The sequence below is a fragment of the Synchiropus splendidus genome, chromosome 2, assembly GCF_027744825.2.
Source record: "Synchiropus splendidus isolate RoL2022-P1 chromosome 2, RoL_Sspl_1.0, whole genome shotgun sequence".
NCBI lineage: Eukaryota > Metazoa > Chordata > Actinopteri > Syngnathiformes > Callionymidae > Synchiropus > Synchiropus splendidus.
In genome coordinates, this window is record NC_071335.1 from 39441955 (window position 1) to 39460701 (window position 18747).

The 18747-nt window shown below is 39.8% G+C and overlaps 1 protein-coding gene across 11 annotated transcripts in view; it reads right to left on the reverse strand.

The window, feature by feature from the left end:
* The window catches only part of LOC128755059 (teneurin-3-like), a 162663-nt gene that overhangs the window by 98013 nt on the left and 45903 nt on the right, over positions 1–18747 (reverse strand). For all 11 annotated transcript variants that reach the window (XR_008414014.1, XR_008414015.1, XM_053858266.1 and 8 more), the window contains 3 exons: positions 10173–10346; positions 7785–7849; positions 1625–1744 (listed from right to left, as the gene is read on the reverse strand). Coding sequence is in view for 9 of the 11 variants with exons in the window: in XM_053858266.1 (XP_053714241.1) it covers positions 1625–1744; positions 7785–7849; positions 10173–10346 (359 nt within the window). In the remaining 2 variants the exon portion in view is untranslated. The remainder of the gene's footprint in view (positions 1–1624; positions 1745–7784; positions 7850–10172; positions 10347–18747) is intronic.

The following is an 18747-nucleotide window of genomic DNA, read 5'->3' on the forward strand; positions in this document are numbered from 1 at the left end:
GCTGGCTTAAAGAGGATGATGCTGATTGCCACATCTGAGACTTCAACTCGTCCAGTTCAGCTAATGAGACAGTGTGATCGCCTCTCAACCAGAAAGTTGTAGGTCTGTGTCCAGCTTGAGGCAAGATTAATGAAAATGTGCCTCCACTTATAAAAGGCAGAGAATCTGACCAGACATATGGGTTTGCTTTTTCATCCAATTTGGGGTTGCTTTTCACCCAGCAATTTTGATAGTGAACACTCAGCAAGGTAAGTCTCAGGCAATTCTCCGTCATCTTCCTTTGCTCATGCAGCAGTGACCCCCCCTTCTGCGGTTTGGTATTTTTCCACTTTACGTCCTGGAACTAAACATTTCAGCTTTGCAGGAAAGATGATGAGTCCCTTTGTCTTATTTCCTACGTACTTCTTCCTCAGTCATAAAATTATTTTACTGATGACAAAACTGAGATCTAATATTGTCACGTCCGCATCTTTTCTGTTTTTTGCTTTGTGTTCTCTCCGCGCCCCTTCCTCATGCTTTTATGTTATTACCGTCTCTTGTTTCCGTTTCCCTTTCACTATCCCACTTTACAGTAAAACGCAGCTGGCATTCATCATCTCATCAGTCCTCCCGTGGATAGATTCCTCCCGTCGCCAGCTACATTTGCCAGTTGGTAGATTTTCAACTCTCCACACAGATGCCTCTCTTAAGACTTCTGTGATCTCATTTTTGAACCCTTGAACTTTCTAAATTCCTTCCGCGCGGAATCCCTATTCTGTCGCCGCTCAGCGTTCTCCCGTTCTTCCTTGCAACTCCTTTGTTTACCCTCAACCCATCCCGCGTGTGAGCCGCTTTAAGTCTCACTTTCCAGTTATAAATAGATCTGCTAAGTTTAACCCTCATGTGGTGTGAGTGTGAATAGCCACCACCACCGAGTGCTTTCTGCTAATTGCCACCTGCTCGAGCTTAACTCCTAGTGTGTTTTCTGTTCTCCCATTTTGTAGGCTTGTGATTTCTAATCCGCCTTTTCTTGTGTTCCAGATTCTTCCCTGTTCCTGCGCCCTTAGTTTCTTCATAACTTGTCTGTGTATTTGTTTGTGTATATATATATATATATATATATATATATATATATATTTATATATTTATATATATATATATATATATATATATATATATATATATATATATATATATATATATATATATATATATATATATATTTATATGTATACACACATATAATCAATTAAATTGTTAACTTTAGTCTCGATCCCGTGTCATCTGTCGACCAGTTCCACGAAAGCACTTGGGTCCATCCTTCCACGAAAGCATGTCAAATATAGTTTAATAGTAACCGTTCAGCTGTACATTTAAGCTGTCTTCTTTTGATGTGTTGCAAACACAAATTAAGCGAATCCATTATTATTATTATTATTTTTAATTATATTCATGCATTTTTTACACCTTTATTTTGACTTGATTTATTTCCTGAATGGCTGTACATGTTCTTTTCCTAAGACATACTTTCATGCTGCAGCATTTGAAAACCGTAGAGATAGATCTTTATTTTTCAATTACGCTGTGTTTTCATTCAGGATCTCAGACTTTTTAGTTTCATTTGTTGTGAGAAAAATAAATTCACCATTGTGTGTAGACACCAGGAAAGAGTTAATGGCTGTCACTCTCCGTCCATTTCCGCTCTCAAAGGCTCCATTCATCTCGCTGTCATGTAGCTGCCAGTTTAGTCCAAATAGATGCATGGCTATAAGAAGTTGCAGGAGAAAGCAAAGAGACACATGAGTGAGAAGGAACACAAGCAACAAAGAACCATAAAAACATATTGATTGATATGCCTCCTGGTCAGTTTCAGGAATTTTCCTGCAACCCATCCAGGGTAAATTTTGGTTTATGCTCATCAACCACATTCGAAAGTAAGCTGCTCAGGCCTGATGAAGACTACTGGCCAATTTAGTGACAATACTAGTTACAAGAAGTTTCTTTGACATGTTTTTGCATTGTAAATAGACACGTACTCTGTTAGTTTTAATTATGGAGTCAGGATAACTGAAAATATGAAAATATGACGTAATTTTGCTGCTAAGTTTGGCCTTTAGACCATCCCTAACTTCAAGTGTTGAAACATCTCCAGTGTTATTTGTTTCAAAATAGAGTGCAGTTTTTTCTTCAATGTATTCCACAAATATGAAAGTAGAGTGTTGTTAAAACGGCAATGAGTGGGTCTACTCTGTCGAAAACTGAGGTACGTTCCATCCTGGAATTCGCAAATACGCTCCCCGCAGCTTGGAGCAACTTTCTAACACACAAGGAGCACTTGAAATATCCAGCACAAGCGCCACCTTGTGTAAACATAGGGCTGAGCTCTCTGAGACAGAGAGCTGATCGCTGTTGCTTTGTGCTGTTCTTACAATTTTAAAGGAGGAAGCTCAGTCTGTGTAGTGGACTCATTGTGCCTCCCAGAGTGGCTTCCTCAGTGTAATTTTCCTGAAACACACGTCTCACATCTTAACAAAATCAGTTTCTCAGCCACACTATGGCTAATCCCGTGATATTTCGCGTTAAACCTTAGAACCCGTTTAACCATTAAATGCCACTATTCCATGTTTGCAGAAGGCATCAGCTTCCACTGACTACACAAAGTTCCAACACCATGTGGGTCATGATAACAAGTCATCCCCAAGAACATGCATCAATCTCTTCCTTTACATAGAAAGCTCTGGCTTACTATGTAAAAGCTATCCAGCCTGCATCACCAGCATCATCAAGTTTTGGCCTCATGCTACTATCTGACTTATTAAGCAAGGTTAGGAGAACATGACGGCTAATTTCTTTTTCTGTGAAATTAATCTGCCTACCTATATATATATATATATATATATATATATATATATATATATATATATATATATATATATATATATATATATATATATACATATATACATATATATATAGATCCATACCTTCTCATTGCATTTGAATTAACACTAAATTGTACCACATAGGTTCAGATGTGTTACATGTAATGGCAATTTACCCAGTAAGCAACCTAACTGTACTGTTAAAACAATAAAAATAAAAATAGTCTTCACCCTCGGAGGAAACTTTGAAGCTTCACACTGCTTTGTGGACACTTGGTATAATGTTGAAATGTGGTAGGGTTTTTTGCCTATTGAAGGATGTATACATATATACATATATACATACATACATCTTCAGTTAACCACTACTTAATCCTGTTCCATTCTTTTGTCTGTTAGTGTTTCTGTTTGTAAGTGTGTTCTGTTTGAATCCCAAATGTGCAGTGATAAGAATTTGCTACAATTTAAACTTTGGCACATCTAGTTGCTATGTACTATGTACTACATATACCGTTGAAATGATTAAACATTTCATTCTGTATAATACAGTTCCATCTTAATCACTGAATATTTCTACTTTGAGTATATAATTAGACTTTTTTTGTCTTTAATGGAAAACACTGAGAAAGTGACATACATGGCTGTACATAATGTGGCAGTATAGCATGCACTCATGATGCCTCTTTATGTGGGTCAGCTGCTATTTGATGTAAGAACACACTTAGCATGTATTATAAAGTAATATATCTTGACCTACACGGTATGAGTTTGCGTTCAATTTCCAGACAGAGGAGTCATCTACTCTGAGCTGCAGATGTAAGAACATGGCTTTCACAAGTATACAAGCAAGGCTTTCACTTATATAATGGAAAATTATTGTTATTGTTCAGGCTAATGAGAAGTTACTGGTAAACACTGCCTCATTGTTTTTGGTTGTACCATTTCTCCTTGTTTTCAGAACTCTGAGAACACACTGAGCATCTCACTGATGCTCAAGGTTATTGCTACATTCTTGCTTGTTACCTGCAATGTTGTTGTCTACCCCTCCTGTCCAGTGATTAAAGTAATGCCCGGTGACAATGCCTCAGTGTGAGTGGCCACTTCATACTATGAACATTTATTCTCACTCTCTTTGCAATGATTCTTCAGTAAATATTCATAAAAGACAATTCTTTCTCTTAGATCTTTATTGCAGTCCGGAAATTCAAAAAAACTTACAGTACAGTTTTTGTTTACTTACTGGGTAGATTACCATGTATTACATAGTTAAACATCTGAACCTACATGGTCTAAGTCTGTTTTTATTTTCCAGTCGGATGAGTTATCTGCTCCAACTGGTTATTATATGGAAGCAAGAAAGGCTTTCTTTTACAGTGCATTACATAGTAACATATCTGGACCTACATGATATAAGTTTGTGTTCAGTTTCCAGTCACGTGAGATATATACTCCTACTCCTATACATGCAAGAACATGGTTATTACATGGATACAAGCAAGGCTTTATTTTACAATTTACAGTATTTTACAGTTTTTTGTTTGTTTACTGGGTAAGTTAGCATGTATTGTCTTTTTCATTTACTGGGTCGATACTGGCGAATAATCCCCCTCCATCTCACCCTGTCCTCTGCTTCCTCTTCTCTCGAACCTCCAAACCTCATCTGCTCCTTCACCACATCCATAAATCTCCTCTTTGGCACACTTCTTGACCTTCAGCCTGGCGGTTCCAACCTCCACATCTTCCTACGAATGTACTGGCTATCTCTCCTCTGTACATGTCCACACCATCTCAATCTAGACTCTCTGACTTTGTCTCCTAAACACCTGACATGTGCTGTCCATGTGATATACTGGTTCCTGATCCTATCCATCCTGCTCACTCCTAGAGAGAACCTCAGCATCTTCATCTCTGCTACCTCCAGCTCTGCCTCCTGTCTTTTCCTCAGTGCCACTGTTTCCAAACCATACAACATTGCTGGCCTGACCACAGTTTGTACACCTTCCCTTTCATCCTTGCCGACACCCTTTTGTCATCACACCTGACACTTTTCTCCAATTATTCCATCCCAGATATTTCATCCATGCTATATGTCTTGTACTGTAGCATATTTGACAATAAAGTTACCTAACCTAATCCTGCCTGTACCGCTTCTTCACCTCTTTCTCACACTGTCCATCGCCCTGGACTCAACTGTCAACTGGATTATAAGTACTAAGGCTCAACTACCGTAGTACTTATAATCCTCTACCTTTCTTATCTCTACATCCTGTAACTTCACCTGTCCACTTAGGTCCGTCTCATTGTTTATGTCTAAATATAATCGTTAACTAAGAGTAGAGAAGAGGAATTCAATGTTTCATGTCTCTCGTAGAACCCCGTCATTTTATTTAGGGGGTTAAATAGAGGCGTCTGGCTGCTGTATCTCAATAAATGATCATTTAGTCATATTCTATTCTAGAAATCATGATACAAACTGACAGTCCTTCGTCTTGTGTGATCAAAACCATTTTCACAATTTTCTTTTCTAAAATGGTAGTTTTTTTCTTTGCCTTATTGAAGATTTCACGTTTTAGAATTTGTTGATGGTCCCTAACTGATGCCGGGTCGTAGCATTAGTGCAGCCTGAGTGAGTGTGTCCGCGATCAGTGAATCCTAATCGAGTACGTGGAAGAGGACGCCACTGCCAGTACCAGAGCGGATGTCCGTCAAATATCCAACTATTTTCACCACAGTGTTTCACCAAGGCGGCAGCGCAGCGGGAGACCAGCATGTGTCTTCTTATGAAAGTGGTTAATACATAGTAATGCATCTGTTTTACAACATATTAACGGGGTAATAATCTATTAGGGGACTGTAGCTACTTGCTTATTACTATCTTATATACAATTACCAAAAGGTTACCACTGACCACATTTACGTAGTATTTACATCTTTATTATTTCTGGGCTGTCATTTAACTGAGAGGCCATCATGTCACTGAGAAGAGACATCTGGTAAGGCACCAGCCAGTTGTGCCAAAACTCCAATTGCTTTACAATTTGTTTGTAATCGAATTTTATGTTGCATGCAGTTTTAGCAACCTACACCATCACCCAGCTGCAGAGTCAGTGACAACAAAATTACCATCCGCTGTTGGCAAAATCTGAATCTGAATGTCAGTGACTTCCCAGGAATTAAACCTTACAATGCGTCACTCTATGATTTCGCATTGCACTTTTTCCCTCCAGAAAAAAAAAAAAAGATAAATTTTGCACGACTTAAATTCTGTCAGTATTATTTTGGGGTGACGCTATGTGTGTGATGGAACACATGTAATGAGATTTGGTCAAGGATAACACAACACAACAATTAACATAGGCCTGAAAATGTATTGAAGGAAGATTAGAATAGACAGAAACAGAAAAGGATATGTAGTTATAAGGAATTAAGATGACCTTGTCTATCTCTTTGTAAGATCTGCTTAAATATGTGGTAATTCATGATTCACTTTTACTTCAACTAGTAACTTCTGTTTTGTGTTTCTCTCTCCCACTTGGTTTATGGCACATGATTGGAGTCAATCATCTCAACTTCATCAAGAGCTCATAAGCACCTGGACTGCAGCAACGTGTGCCAGATCCACTCCATTTCTTCTAGGGCTGGTCGATTATGGCAAAAATGATAATCGGGATTATTTTGATTCATATCATAATCACGATTATTCAAACGATTATTGAACGACTCAAGATTTAGCTGCGATTAAACTTTCAAACTTGATTGAACAATGAACTACAATAAAACAATGTGTAAAATTGAAATAATAATTTAACAGTTATATTTAACCGTCTTCATGTAGGTTAAATATTTCTCTCTAGAACTGTCGCCAATCAGTATGGTCAGGCTTCAGAGAAAAGAGGAGATGGGACTCAATTCTTCGAGCTGAGCAGGCACTTGGCAGGGACGCAAAGATGTGATGTCATATTCCAGGTTTTTTATTCATTGATTCATGATAGAAGAAGTCACTCATTTTATTATAAAATGTACATATTTAAGTGCTCTTCCTGCGTCTCAGCAGCATGATGAATGACAAGGAGCGCCTGATTTTATCACCCCATCTCAGGTTGAGCGCAAGCGATTGTTCTTATGCATTTATCCATTTCCAAATAATCACAGATTTTTGAAACATCGCCAACAAGCAGCTAGCATTGCTGTTGTGATTGTGAATGCTGGATGAGCGTTGCTCCTCTGAGGTTCTGAATACCATGCCGCCGCTGTAGAGGCAAAGGAGTTGGTAGCTAACAGTGGCTAAAATTAGCGTCCCCCACTCCATGTAAATAGAGGCTCAGGCTCTCTCGCTGAACAACGCTGATCAACCTGTGCACAAAGATAAAACTTGGTAGTCTCCCTACAGGGACAGAGTTGGTCCCACGAGCAAAAAGATGTAACTTCACTCAGATCTGATTACCTGACCTGGTAGAGTATGTCAGATTTGCGCCTTGATGAGGAGTTAATCTAGTAAGTACTTTCTTGACAAAGACCTGCACTCAGGTTCAGTATCTTTTTACATAGAATGGACTTAGGTGCTGAACAGCTGACAGTTCAGGAGAAATGGATGGCAAAGCAAAGTTATGAAATTTGCAAGAAGCAATAAACTTTTGGAGAAGCAGTTGAGAAATGTTTAGAAAAAGCGCAGCCAAAAATCATGCTGATCGTAAAGTTGGGGTTTTCATGCTATCTTTAAGCTTACTCAAAGATATTGCTTATCTGACCTTTTATTCACAAACTTACCAAAGAAGGATTCATTCAATGTCTGACGGGCCATGCACCTGGATTAATTTTGACCTCAAATAAGCCATTTCTACTGCATTAATTCAATATCATTTACTCCATTGTCTGTGAGTGCCTGTGTATGTACCGTGCCCGTGTGTGTTCATTTGTATTTACCTATACAACAACAGAGCATAATTGTGAGAAGCACAGACAGTCCAACTGCACTCAGGGCTGTACACCTGAAAAGAAAAAAAGAGAAACAACAAAATCTGTTAATACCAGATAACAAAGAGGATTTCTATTGCCTCATTCTGGTACACTCTATCTAGAGGGATTGACAAAATCACCGCAGAGCTGTCGACAAGCTTCCCAACTTATTTTTCTTCCAAGTCATTAACTGCTGATATATACAACAATACAGTAATAATATAATTATAATGAATAATTGTGATTGGACCTCATGGAATGAAGAGATATGATCATCTCTTTTAACACCAACGGATATGACACGATGGGAAGCAGCAATTTAAACAGGCAAAATTTTGGTACCAGCATGTAATGGGTGCAATAGAGGGAAACACTTTGCAGAAGTACCCAGTCTTGCAATTACAGCAAAACCTAGCTAACAAATTGCTGCCTCGGCATTTCTCATATCTAATGAAATACCTCCACACCGCAGAGCGGTCATCACCAGGCGATCGCGCTTGGCCATGGTTTTTGCTTGCGTGGTCTGCAATTTTACAGCAACAACAATGTTGCTGCTACTCTGACACCTTGTTTTGTTCTAGTTTCAATGAATACTCCTACTGTATGATCAAGCGCAAACAGCTTTCATCAATGTCCCTTTTGACAACCTTCACACTGAAGTACTTCACCTCAGCAGAAAGATCAAGCATTTGAAAATTACTTTAAGAATGGCCGTTCTTCATGGAAGCAAACAACTCCCCAAAGTACAACAACATCTCTGTACCTTGCAGGGAAAGAGCTTAAGGAATGTTATAAGTCAAACAATCTCTTTTTCCACTGATTGGAAAATGGAAAGAGTACTTTGAAGAACTGATGAATCAGGAAAATGAGATAGAACAAATAGTAGATGTAGAAGCCATTGTAGATCATGACTTAGCAAAGATTAGTCAGGCAGAAGTGAGGAGGGCATTGAAGAGGCTGAAGAGTGGAAAGGCAGTGGGCCATGATGATATACAGGATGTTCATGGCGAAGTACAGAGAAGGTTAGAATGAGCTCCATTGTGTCTTTGCGGACCTGGAGAAAGTGTACCAGTGCCAAGGCAGGAGTTGTGGTATTGTATGAGGAAGTCTGGAGTGGCAGAGAAGTATGTTCGAGTGGTGCAGGACATGTATGCCAGGTGTAAGACAGTGGTGAGGTGTGCTGCACGTGTAACAGAGGAGTTCAAGGTGGAGGTGGGACTGCACCAAGGCTGAGCTCTGAGCCCCTACTTGTTTGCGATGGCGATGGACAGGTTGACAGATGTGGTTGGACAAGAAGCCCATTGGACGATGATGTTTGCGGATGACAAGTAGAAGATAAGATGGAGAAGTGGAGGTTTGCCTTAGACAGGAGAGGAATGAAGGTTATGAACACGTGTGTGAATAAGAAGGACCCAAGTGGACAGGTGAAGTTACAGGATGCAGAGATAAAGAAGGTGGGGGGTTTTAAGTACTTAGGCTCAACTGTCCAGGTCGATGGAGAGTGTGAGAAAGAGGTGAAGAAGCAGGTGCAAGCAGGATGGAATAATTGGAGAAAAGTGTCAGGTGTGATGTGTGACAAAAGGGTGTCGGCAAGTATGAAAGGTAAAGTGTACGAAACGGTGGTCAGGCCAACAGTGTTGTCTGGTTTTGAAACAGTGGCACTGAGGAAAAGACAGGAGGCAGAGCTGGAGGTAGCAGAGATGAAGATGCTGAGGCCCTCTCTGGGAGTGACCAGGATGGAAAGGATCAGGAACCAGTGTATCAGAGGGACAGCACATGTCAGGTGTTGAGGAGACAAAGCCAGAGAGTCTCGATGAGATGGTTTGGACATGTACATAAGAGAGATAGCGAGTACATTGGTTGGAAGATGTTGAGGTTGGAACTGCCAAACAGAAGGTCATGAGGAAGGCAAAGAGGAGATTTATGGACATGGTGAAAGAGGAAATGAAGTTTGTCGGTTTGAGAGAAGAGGAAGAGGACAGGATAACATGGAGGAACCTGATCCACTGTGGCAACCCCTGAAGGGAGAACCCGAAAGAAAAAGAAGACGAAGAAGGAAGATATTAAGCACTACGGGCACAATTTATAAATAGCACTGCTCTGAGAAATAATTTATATATATATATAACAATTTATATAGACAACAAGGAGTTCAACAATTTCACTCAAGCTTGGTAAATATTTTATTTGTTTCTATGTTGTGCTCTCGAAATATTCTTCTGCTTATCTCAGAAAAGAGCATGAACTCCTGACCCATCTTGAGAGTGAATTATTAAATAACTTACAGAGACTATAAATATTTGCCTCTTGGTTGTCTGCGCCTCAAAAACAGAATTAGTCATGTTCTTTTCCTACCTCCAGGAACAGGATCTAGATGACTTCTTAAACTTGAAAGCTGATTGTGGCAGGGCATTCCGATGCAGAGGTCTGGTTGGTGGGGAGTACACTGAGCCTGTTGCCATGGTGTAGCTCGGGGTTGCAGTGGAAAAAAGCGGTGTGGTTCCGGTGTTGGTTTTGAAAAGAAAGTGACTGAAAGGGAAAGGGACACAGACTGCTTAGATGCAATTAGATAATATTATCAGAAACAGCTTTTATGGCAAGTATAACAACAAGTGATATTCTGAATTCTTTCCTGGGTGATGGTGACTCTCAGCAATTGCAGGAAAGTATCACACCATCACGCCGTTATTGATGCACTGCCAGACCAGTCATGCTGGAGGATGTTGCAGGCATCAGAACATTCAGATTTGCCAATCTTGGTTGTTCTCTGACATTTGACAAACCTCCCGTACACTGTTGGCCTGCAAGCACAATCCCCAGCGGTGGACGTCAGGCCCTCATATTAGTCTCATGGAGTTTCTTACCATTTAAACAGACGCATGCACATTTGTGGCCAGTTGAATATAATTCTGAAGGGCTCTGGCAGTCCTCCTCGTCTTCATCCTTGCATAAAGGAGGATGAGGAGGAGTTGTCTCCTGGTAGCGTCTCCATGCCTTGGACACTACTTTGACAGTGACAGCAAACCTTCTTGCCACAGCTTGCACTGATGTGCCATCCTGGATGAGCTGCATCACCTGAGCCACTTGGGTTGTAGACTCAGTTTGATGCTACCAAAAGGGTGAAAGCATCGGCAGCATTCAAAAGTGGCTAAAACATCATCCAGAAAGCATAGAAACGAAGAACTGGTCTGGGGACACCGCCTAACCACTCCTATATAGTCTTACTAAATGCTTCTGATTTCTACCTGTTATCTATTCCATTTGCATGACATTATGCGAAACTGATTTCAATCAGTGTTGCTTCCTATGTCAGGATCTAACGGTTACTGGTATAAATGGGATACAGTCAATTAAATTCTTACAGTCAATACAATTCTTAGACATCTTCGAGAAGACCAAGCGGTTGAGGGAGCCTGCTAATATAGAGCGTTACCCAGCTCCCTCACTTGCATTCCGCAGGTGAAGCCCACTTTGGCCAGAGTGACCGTCAACAGGTCACGGGGGTCTTATGGGGAGAAATGGAGCCTTCCTAGGTGGAGAACCAGTCAGTCGCTCTCAGGCAGTCGGGGACTCAGAGAGGAGGTAACCAATAGCAAAGCCTGTTGGAGGGCAGCCTATAATCCTCAGTTCTATTGACGGTCATAGGGGACAGCTGCAGTGTGTCATGTCCACTGTCATTCATCCACAAGTCATCACTTGGTTTTTACTCATTGGGAACCTGTTAGTGGGCAGAGGACGCATAATGTAGAAACCCATGGTTACACCCTCTAAGCCTGGTTAGCTAACTCTGCTTTTAGCTGTGTCACTGTTTAAGCAGAGATGAACGTTGTTCAGTGCAGTTTAACGTGACATTTTCATCAGTTGGCTGTCAATGCCTTCCACCGCACCGAAAAAGTTAACGTTATCGACGTTGTATTATGAAAAGGCTACCAATTGAAATAGATTGCGGTTAGTCATCCAACAACGCTGGGGAAACCGCCAATTTTATGTTATTGGCAAAGCAATGAGGTCCAGGAGGTGACTCAACAGTATTAGCCACCAACATGTCATTACTTATTTAACTTAAAATAAATGTTTATCATACAGGTGTATCGGCTTAATGTAACTCAGTTGGAAGCAACGGTCCCAAATACAGATCAATTAATAAACGCAGACACATTATTGTGATAAGCTAACTAAGTCCCTTTCTGTGTTCTTCTATTGCAGGTTACAGGCCAAAATGCTGTGGATGTGTAAGTATTTTAACTGTGAAACGATAGCAGAGTTATTTATTACATTACATTACATTATCAAATAAAACATGGATGTTATGCAAGAACAGCATCGTGTCCCTGTTTACATCAGGAATGTCTGTGTATATTTAAATCACTAAATGTGCTAAAAGTACACTTGTCCCGCCTTCATACCAAAGCTCTGGAAGAGCAACCAAGTGCAGATGTTTCAGTAAAATTTTGCTGTCATGTGGGTTTGCTCAGTCTTGTTCTGAGACTGACTACTTAACTCACCTTTACTCACCATGTACTGCACACTTTAAAGTAAACCATAAAGCCAGGTGTCCTGATAAAGATTGTAACTTTGAAAACAGTGTCTACTCTACTTTCAAAGTGCACAAGAGTAGAGTACACAAGGAACAGAATTGGAAGAAGTTCAAGTCAGAAATCATTGGTTGTAATTATGTAAGCCACGTGGAGGAGTTTGAAGAGATGAGTGAAGAAGCCAGTGAGAATGATCTTTGTGATTTAGAAAAACAGCTTGAGCACAACCTATCATCCGTTCTGTTAAAAATGCAAAGTGTTCTGCATGTACCTGAGAGCAAGAAGTAATACAACAGCTGTGTGAAATTGATAGGCTGTCACAGCCTCTTCTGCTTAACAGAGTGAGAGCTGTAATGAAGAAATGCTATGCTGACATGGATGAAGTAGTTGTCAGAGAGGTTACCAGGGGCATGTCAGGAAGTTACTTGATTAAATTTTGTGCCAAAGATGGCTCCTTAGGAACTGCTAAAAGAATAGCAGCATATGTATACAGACAGTTTCCACTGGTAAACCCCATAGAATAGGTGGTGGAAAAGGGCAAAAAACCACTTGCATATGTTCCCATTGATCCCATGCTCCAGAAGCTGCAAAACAGACCTGATGTGTTAGACAAAGCCATGTCAGAAAAAGTCCATGCCCTTTAGGAATACAGATCATATGTAGATGGGCAGCACTTTAAGGAAAATTATCTTCTTGCAAGGGATGAGTTCACAATTGCTCTTGGTCTGCCTTGTAGTCTGCCCTTAACTCAGTCCACCTTGCTTTACTATGCAATACTTCTACAGTCAAACAGCATGGTTATGCAAAGGTTCCGCAGTCTCTTGTCCATGATCTCAAGTTATTGGAGCAAAATGTTGTTTACCCGGAGCTACTAGGTGCAAGTGTGAAAGGCACACTCCTGTATGTTGCCTCTGATAACCTTGGTGCCCACCCTCTTGCAGGATTCCTGGAGAGCTTCACTGTTGACAATTCTGCAGATTCTGTTTGGCAAACAGTAGGGACATTGAAGAACAAGAGGTATGTTCTGGATTCTTTCAGCTCAGAAGCAGAGACAGAGACATGCAGGCAGGTGCAGGACGTGAAAGAGGACTCAGGATTGACTTGTGGTGTAAAACGGGCATGTCCATTAACTGAGAATCTCAAACACTTTCATGCAGTCACCGGTTACCCTAATGACACCTTACATGACATCCTAGTTAAAACGTTTTTCACACTGGATATGCTAAATCAGGACATAACGTACTTCGTACTTCAACTACACATTCACTGACAAAACAGACCGACCTCTGATTATTGGAAAATGATTTTCCACTAAAGGAACCATTGGCGGAAATGCCCATGAGAATTGGTGTCTCCTAAGGCACCTTCCTTTTCTTATTGGTCAATGTGTCCCTGAGGGTGCTTCTCAAAGACATTGTTGAGCTAGCTGTGGCACCAAGACATACTGAAGAGACACTACATTTCCTGGACTGTAAGATAGCAGAACACAGACATCTGCTGCAGTCAACTTTTCCACATTTTCGTTTAAAGCCAAAGCATCACTATGTGGAACATTACCCTCATCTTGTATGGAAATTTGGTCTGCTGGCAGAGGTTTGGAATATGCGCTTCAAGGCCAAGCATAAGTTCTTTAAAAAGGCAATTTGCAATGCACAAAATTTCAAAAAAGTTGCCATGACACTTGCTACAAAACATCAAAAAGCAGCTGGTTACCATCTTGACTCTAGCTCATTTTTCAGACCATCAGTTCAGATCACAAAAGTTACCCTGCTATTGCTTGCCTCTTTCCGTTTGAATGTTTGGAGGGCAATCACTAAAAACATTTCAAAGGCAGGATCAGTTCTTGAGGCATCAACTGTTTGTGTGGATGGAATCAAGTACCATCCCAGCATGATACTCTTTTCTGGCTCATGCTCAGGTCTCCCTGAATTTGCCCAGATTGAAAAGATTGTTGCAGTTAACACTAAAATTATATTTGTCTGCCACAAAATGACAACATGGTATTGTGAGCATTGTAGATTTTACCAACTTCTCTATAGCGATGTCCCCTCTATGTGTGCGCTTAAGAAGAGCTGAATGATATCCTCCTGTTATCAGCATTCAGGGTGCAAGGAGAACTTATGGTAACATTGAGGCGATATGTCATTTGCTAAATGCCTATTATTTTTTTCCTCAGATGGCTGTGCAACCGAAATTAACCTTGAAGATTATTGTCTCTGAGGCAGATATAAGAAAGATAACAATGCCAGCATGACCTGACACACTTGAAGATTTGATTGGCTGGCTCAAAGATGCACTCCAAGCAAACTACAGCTTTGCCTTACAATACAAAGATCCGGAATTTGACAACGCGCTGTGCAATCTAACTAAATCTAGTCATTCCAATGATTGATCTTTCACCAGTCACTGCGGAGAATGCCAGGTCCTGATCAGTGAAATGACGAAGAGAAAGCCAAACGAATCCCTCATTAAGAAGGAGATGGATGTGACGTTTGCTCTTCGGAGAAAAGAAGTTGTCATAGACAAGCCGGCCATCAGCCAGATAATACATCGATGGCCAGATCTTTTCACAGAAAGCCAGGTTTGTGTGACTTTACAAAAAATGATGATAGCTTTCTGTGGTAAAATGACAATAAAGAACGTCTAAGTCTAAATGTAATGTTGAATAAAATTGTACATTGTTTGCTTGTTTCAGGTATATTATGAGTTCAACAGAGTGATGGGGAAAAATCTCAGAGAGAACTTTTTGGACGCACTTGACCAGTTCTAAGCTTTTACATCAGACAAAAGTGTGTTGACCTCTGCTCTCCTTGTCCCTCTCCTCTCTTCTTCCCTTTTCTCACCTCTTCCCTTTCCTCTCCATTCTCAAATCTTCTCATTTCCTCTGATCACCTGACCTTTCTACTTTGCTGTCCTTGTTTCATCCTTCCTCTTCTATCCCTCTCCCTTCTCCTCTCCCTCTTTTCTGTCATGTAATGTTGCAAAACTGTGCTTTATGCCCACTATCCTCCAGACCGCGGAACCAACAGACATCAGGTGCCTCTGTCCTCTTCATCTTGGGGGATGATCCATCTGCTTTTTTCATGACCTCCTCCGTAAGTAACTTTTATTTTTTTCTTTATTTTTTTGGTGCTTATTTTGCTTTTCAATTTCAGCCATTAATGAAGACCTGTCTGTCGCTTCTTTTCAGAATCATTTGAGCATTTGAGTGTTCAGTGTCTCACAGACTTTTATTTTAAAGCCACATTTTAACTAATTCATTTTTCATACATCCATCATTAATTTATGACAACATAAACTGAAAAAAAAAAATACTGTTCTCTTCTTGTTAATCTATTTTCTTGCTGTTAGGATGTGACTGACAAGGACTCCTACAGCCAGACTCCAGTGGTAATCATCTGCATTGGTCAAGTCCTGAGCTCAACCCATCCAGAGTGGGGATCATCTTGGAGGGGAGTGTGGTAATGGTGAAAGTGAGCTGACACCCAAAATCCAAACATTGAAAAACCAACTCTCAGTGTAAAACAGGTTTCTGAATAGGTAAACTACTGCTCCACTTATTCAGTGCACTTCCACTGCTGGAATGTTCTCAATCACCAGCAAAAGTTATTGTTCATCATTGTTTAATTGCGTCTTCACACATTTTCGGTCTCTCTGAAACAAGCAGATGCTTTTAGGTGCCAATTGTCTTCTGACTGCTCATTTTCAAATATTTTTCTGTGTTCAAGTCAGTAATTGTCAAATGTTCATTGTGACCAAACAGAGGCGTTACTGTGTCCACTCACAATGTATATTTTGCAAAAACTGCTCAAACACTGTGAGCCTTTGCACTGTGTTTATTTTTCATGATTAATTTCTTTTAGATTTGGATTTTTTTGTTTTTTGTTTTTTTTTCAAAGTTTTGTGTTTTGATTACTTGAAGATTAATTTCACTGATACTTCTAAAATAAAACAGAAAAAGAATATACTTCTGTTTTGCTTTACTTTAACTTAAGATACTTACTGGGGTAAACGGGCAAAGAAATTGCTAGGACAAATCATTTTAAGTTAAATCTATTTTGAATTTAGTGCAATGAACTTAAGGTTAGTAAGCACAATAATTGGGTAACGTACTTGATATTACAAAGGATTTTAAGTTAAATTGACTTGGCACTTAGCGTATTGAACTAAAATTTTTAGTTAAATGCACTCATTTAACCATTATACATTACTGTTTTTTTACGTAACCGGTTTCCTCAGATTTTTTGAGTAGAATCAACTTATCCAGGCTTACAGTGGCAGCTGTGGCAGAACTGAAAAAACTGCCTCGACCTGGGAGAATGCTTGAGAGAACCAGGCAGAGAGTCACCGCTTTAACTGTTCAGGCCAGGCGCAGGGATGTTTACTCCACAGGAACGCACAACCTCATCATTCTGGAGCTTTAATCACAGTCCACTGAGGGGTGAGCTGCCATTAAAAAGTTTCTCGATGAAAGCAAAGTGGCAAGTTTCTGCATAAAATGAACTATTCAGTAATGCAAGCTGTAGTTAATTTATTCAGATTTGTGGTCAAATTCACCTTTATTACGATGTCTGATGTAGAAGTAACAGTATGAAGGACACAAAACTCTCTTCAGAAGTATTTACTGAACTAAGGTGATTTGTAAAAAAAAAAAAAAAAAAAAAAGACGTCATTTTATAAAGTAAAGAGAGTGAAGACCTCCAACAAGGTTTTGTCCATTTTCCTTTCTGGATACAGATGGTGCTCCAGATCAGTAACAACACTGAATCATCTGTTCTTCAGGCCATCATGCTGAAAAAAAATTCCATTTCCTGGAAATGCCACAAATTCTTAGTCTAACGGCCGAGGGGAAAAAGCTGTTCTTGTGACGGAAGGTTCTGGTTGGATTTACCATAACCCCCTGCCAGCGGGACAAATAGTCCATGACGTGGCTTAGAAGGGTCGGCTCCGATCCGACCTGCACGTCTCTGGGTCCTGGACATTGCAGGTCACGAAGAGGTGGCAATCTGTGACCGATCACCAGTTAGGTATAGATGTAATAAAAGAAAACACTTCCGCATTATGGATGAAATGTTGACTCTGCTGCAACCTCAGACAGTTGCATACAAGGAGGGCCCAGGTGAGATGATTAGCATAAGTGCTTCTCCGACCACTCCTGACTTCCGGTTCCCTCAGGATTGGGAAGTCAGTGCTGTGAGTGACAGCAACCTCAGCAACCCCAGATACATACCACCAAGGGAACCTAAAAGCACAAATTTGCTTTGTTGAAAATTTACAAAATACCTTTCAATTTGTGAAAAAATGACGCCACAGTACTGATACTGGGCTATGTTGGAATTCTAATTGCAGAAAAAAAAATGCAGTCAATTCATGTGTTTTAGAAAGTTACTGGACATGGATGGGCCATGAGGCAAAAACATAAAAATGTAAAAATGTGTTTTATATGTGTTTTGTATTAAAATATATTTTATTTTCTGAACCACTGTTTGATATGGTCCCAATGTCACATGAATGTTTGTGACATGTTGTGCATGTGTCTAGTCAGTGCAGCCTTTTCTGTGTGTAAAGCAGTCCTTAATAATAATAATAATAACAATAATAATAATAATAATAATAATAATAATAACCTGACAATTTAGGCCATTTTTTATGAAGCCAAAATTACCACAAGATGAAAATGGTGATGATGTCATTCACTGTTCATGACAGTTTTGCACTGCACTCTCTATGCTCTTCACACATTCGCACTAACTTTATCCTGTATATGGCATACAGGTGTGTACATATTGTAAATATCCATCATTGCATTTTATTCTTCATGTGTGATACTTCACAGCAATTACTGAGAGTCACCATCAGCCAGAAAAGAATTCCTGTATATCACTCGTTGTTACAATGGGGATTAAAGCTATTTCTGATTTTCTTATTTCTGATGTCAACAACAAACTGAAAGGACACTTTTGCATCAACAACAAAACGGTTGTTTTAAATAAACCTGTTGATTGTTTTGCTTTCATCAACAAAATAATTTTAATGAATGAATGATTTTTTATTTCAAATACAAATCAAACATAAATTTCACAACAATGCATTAATTATCAACTTCAGCTAAGGGATCAAAAAGAAGAACGATTATAATTTCTGCACCTTTTTTGTATTTTATTTTCCCAGACAGTATTAGTGTTGTAGAATAGGACAGTTTCTCAGTACCAATGGAATGTTGAACAACCCACTCTGTATTCCAAATACACCAGAGATAGCTAGGGTGGGATAGCTAGCTGGGGTGAAGACAGGAATGCCTGTCCTGTCTGTTTTTGTCTGTATCTGGTACGAGGAACACCCTTGAGCCAGTCTCAAAACTGAAATTGCGAGTAAAATATTTAAACACATATTGC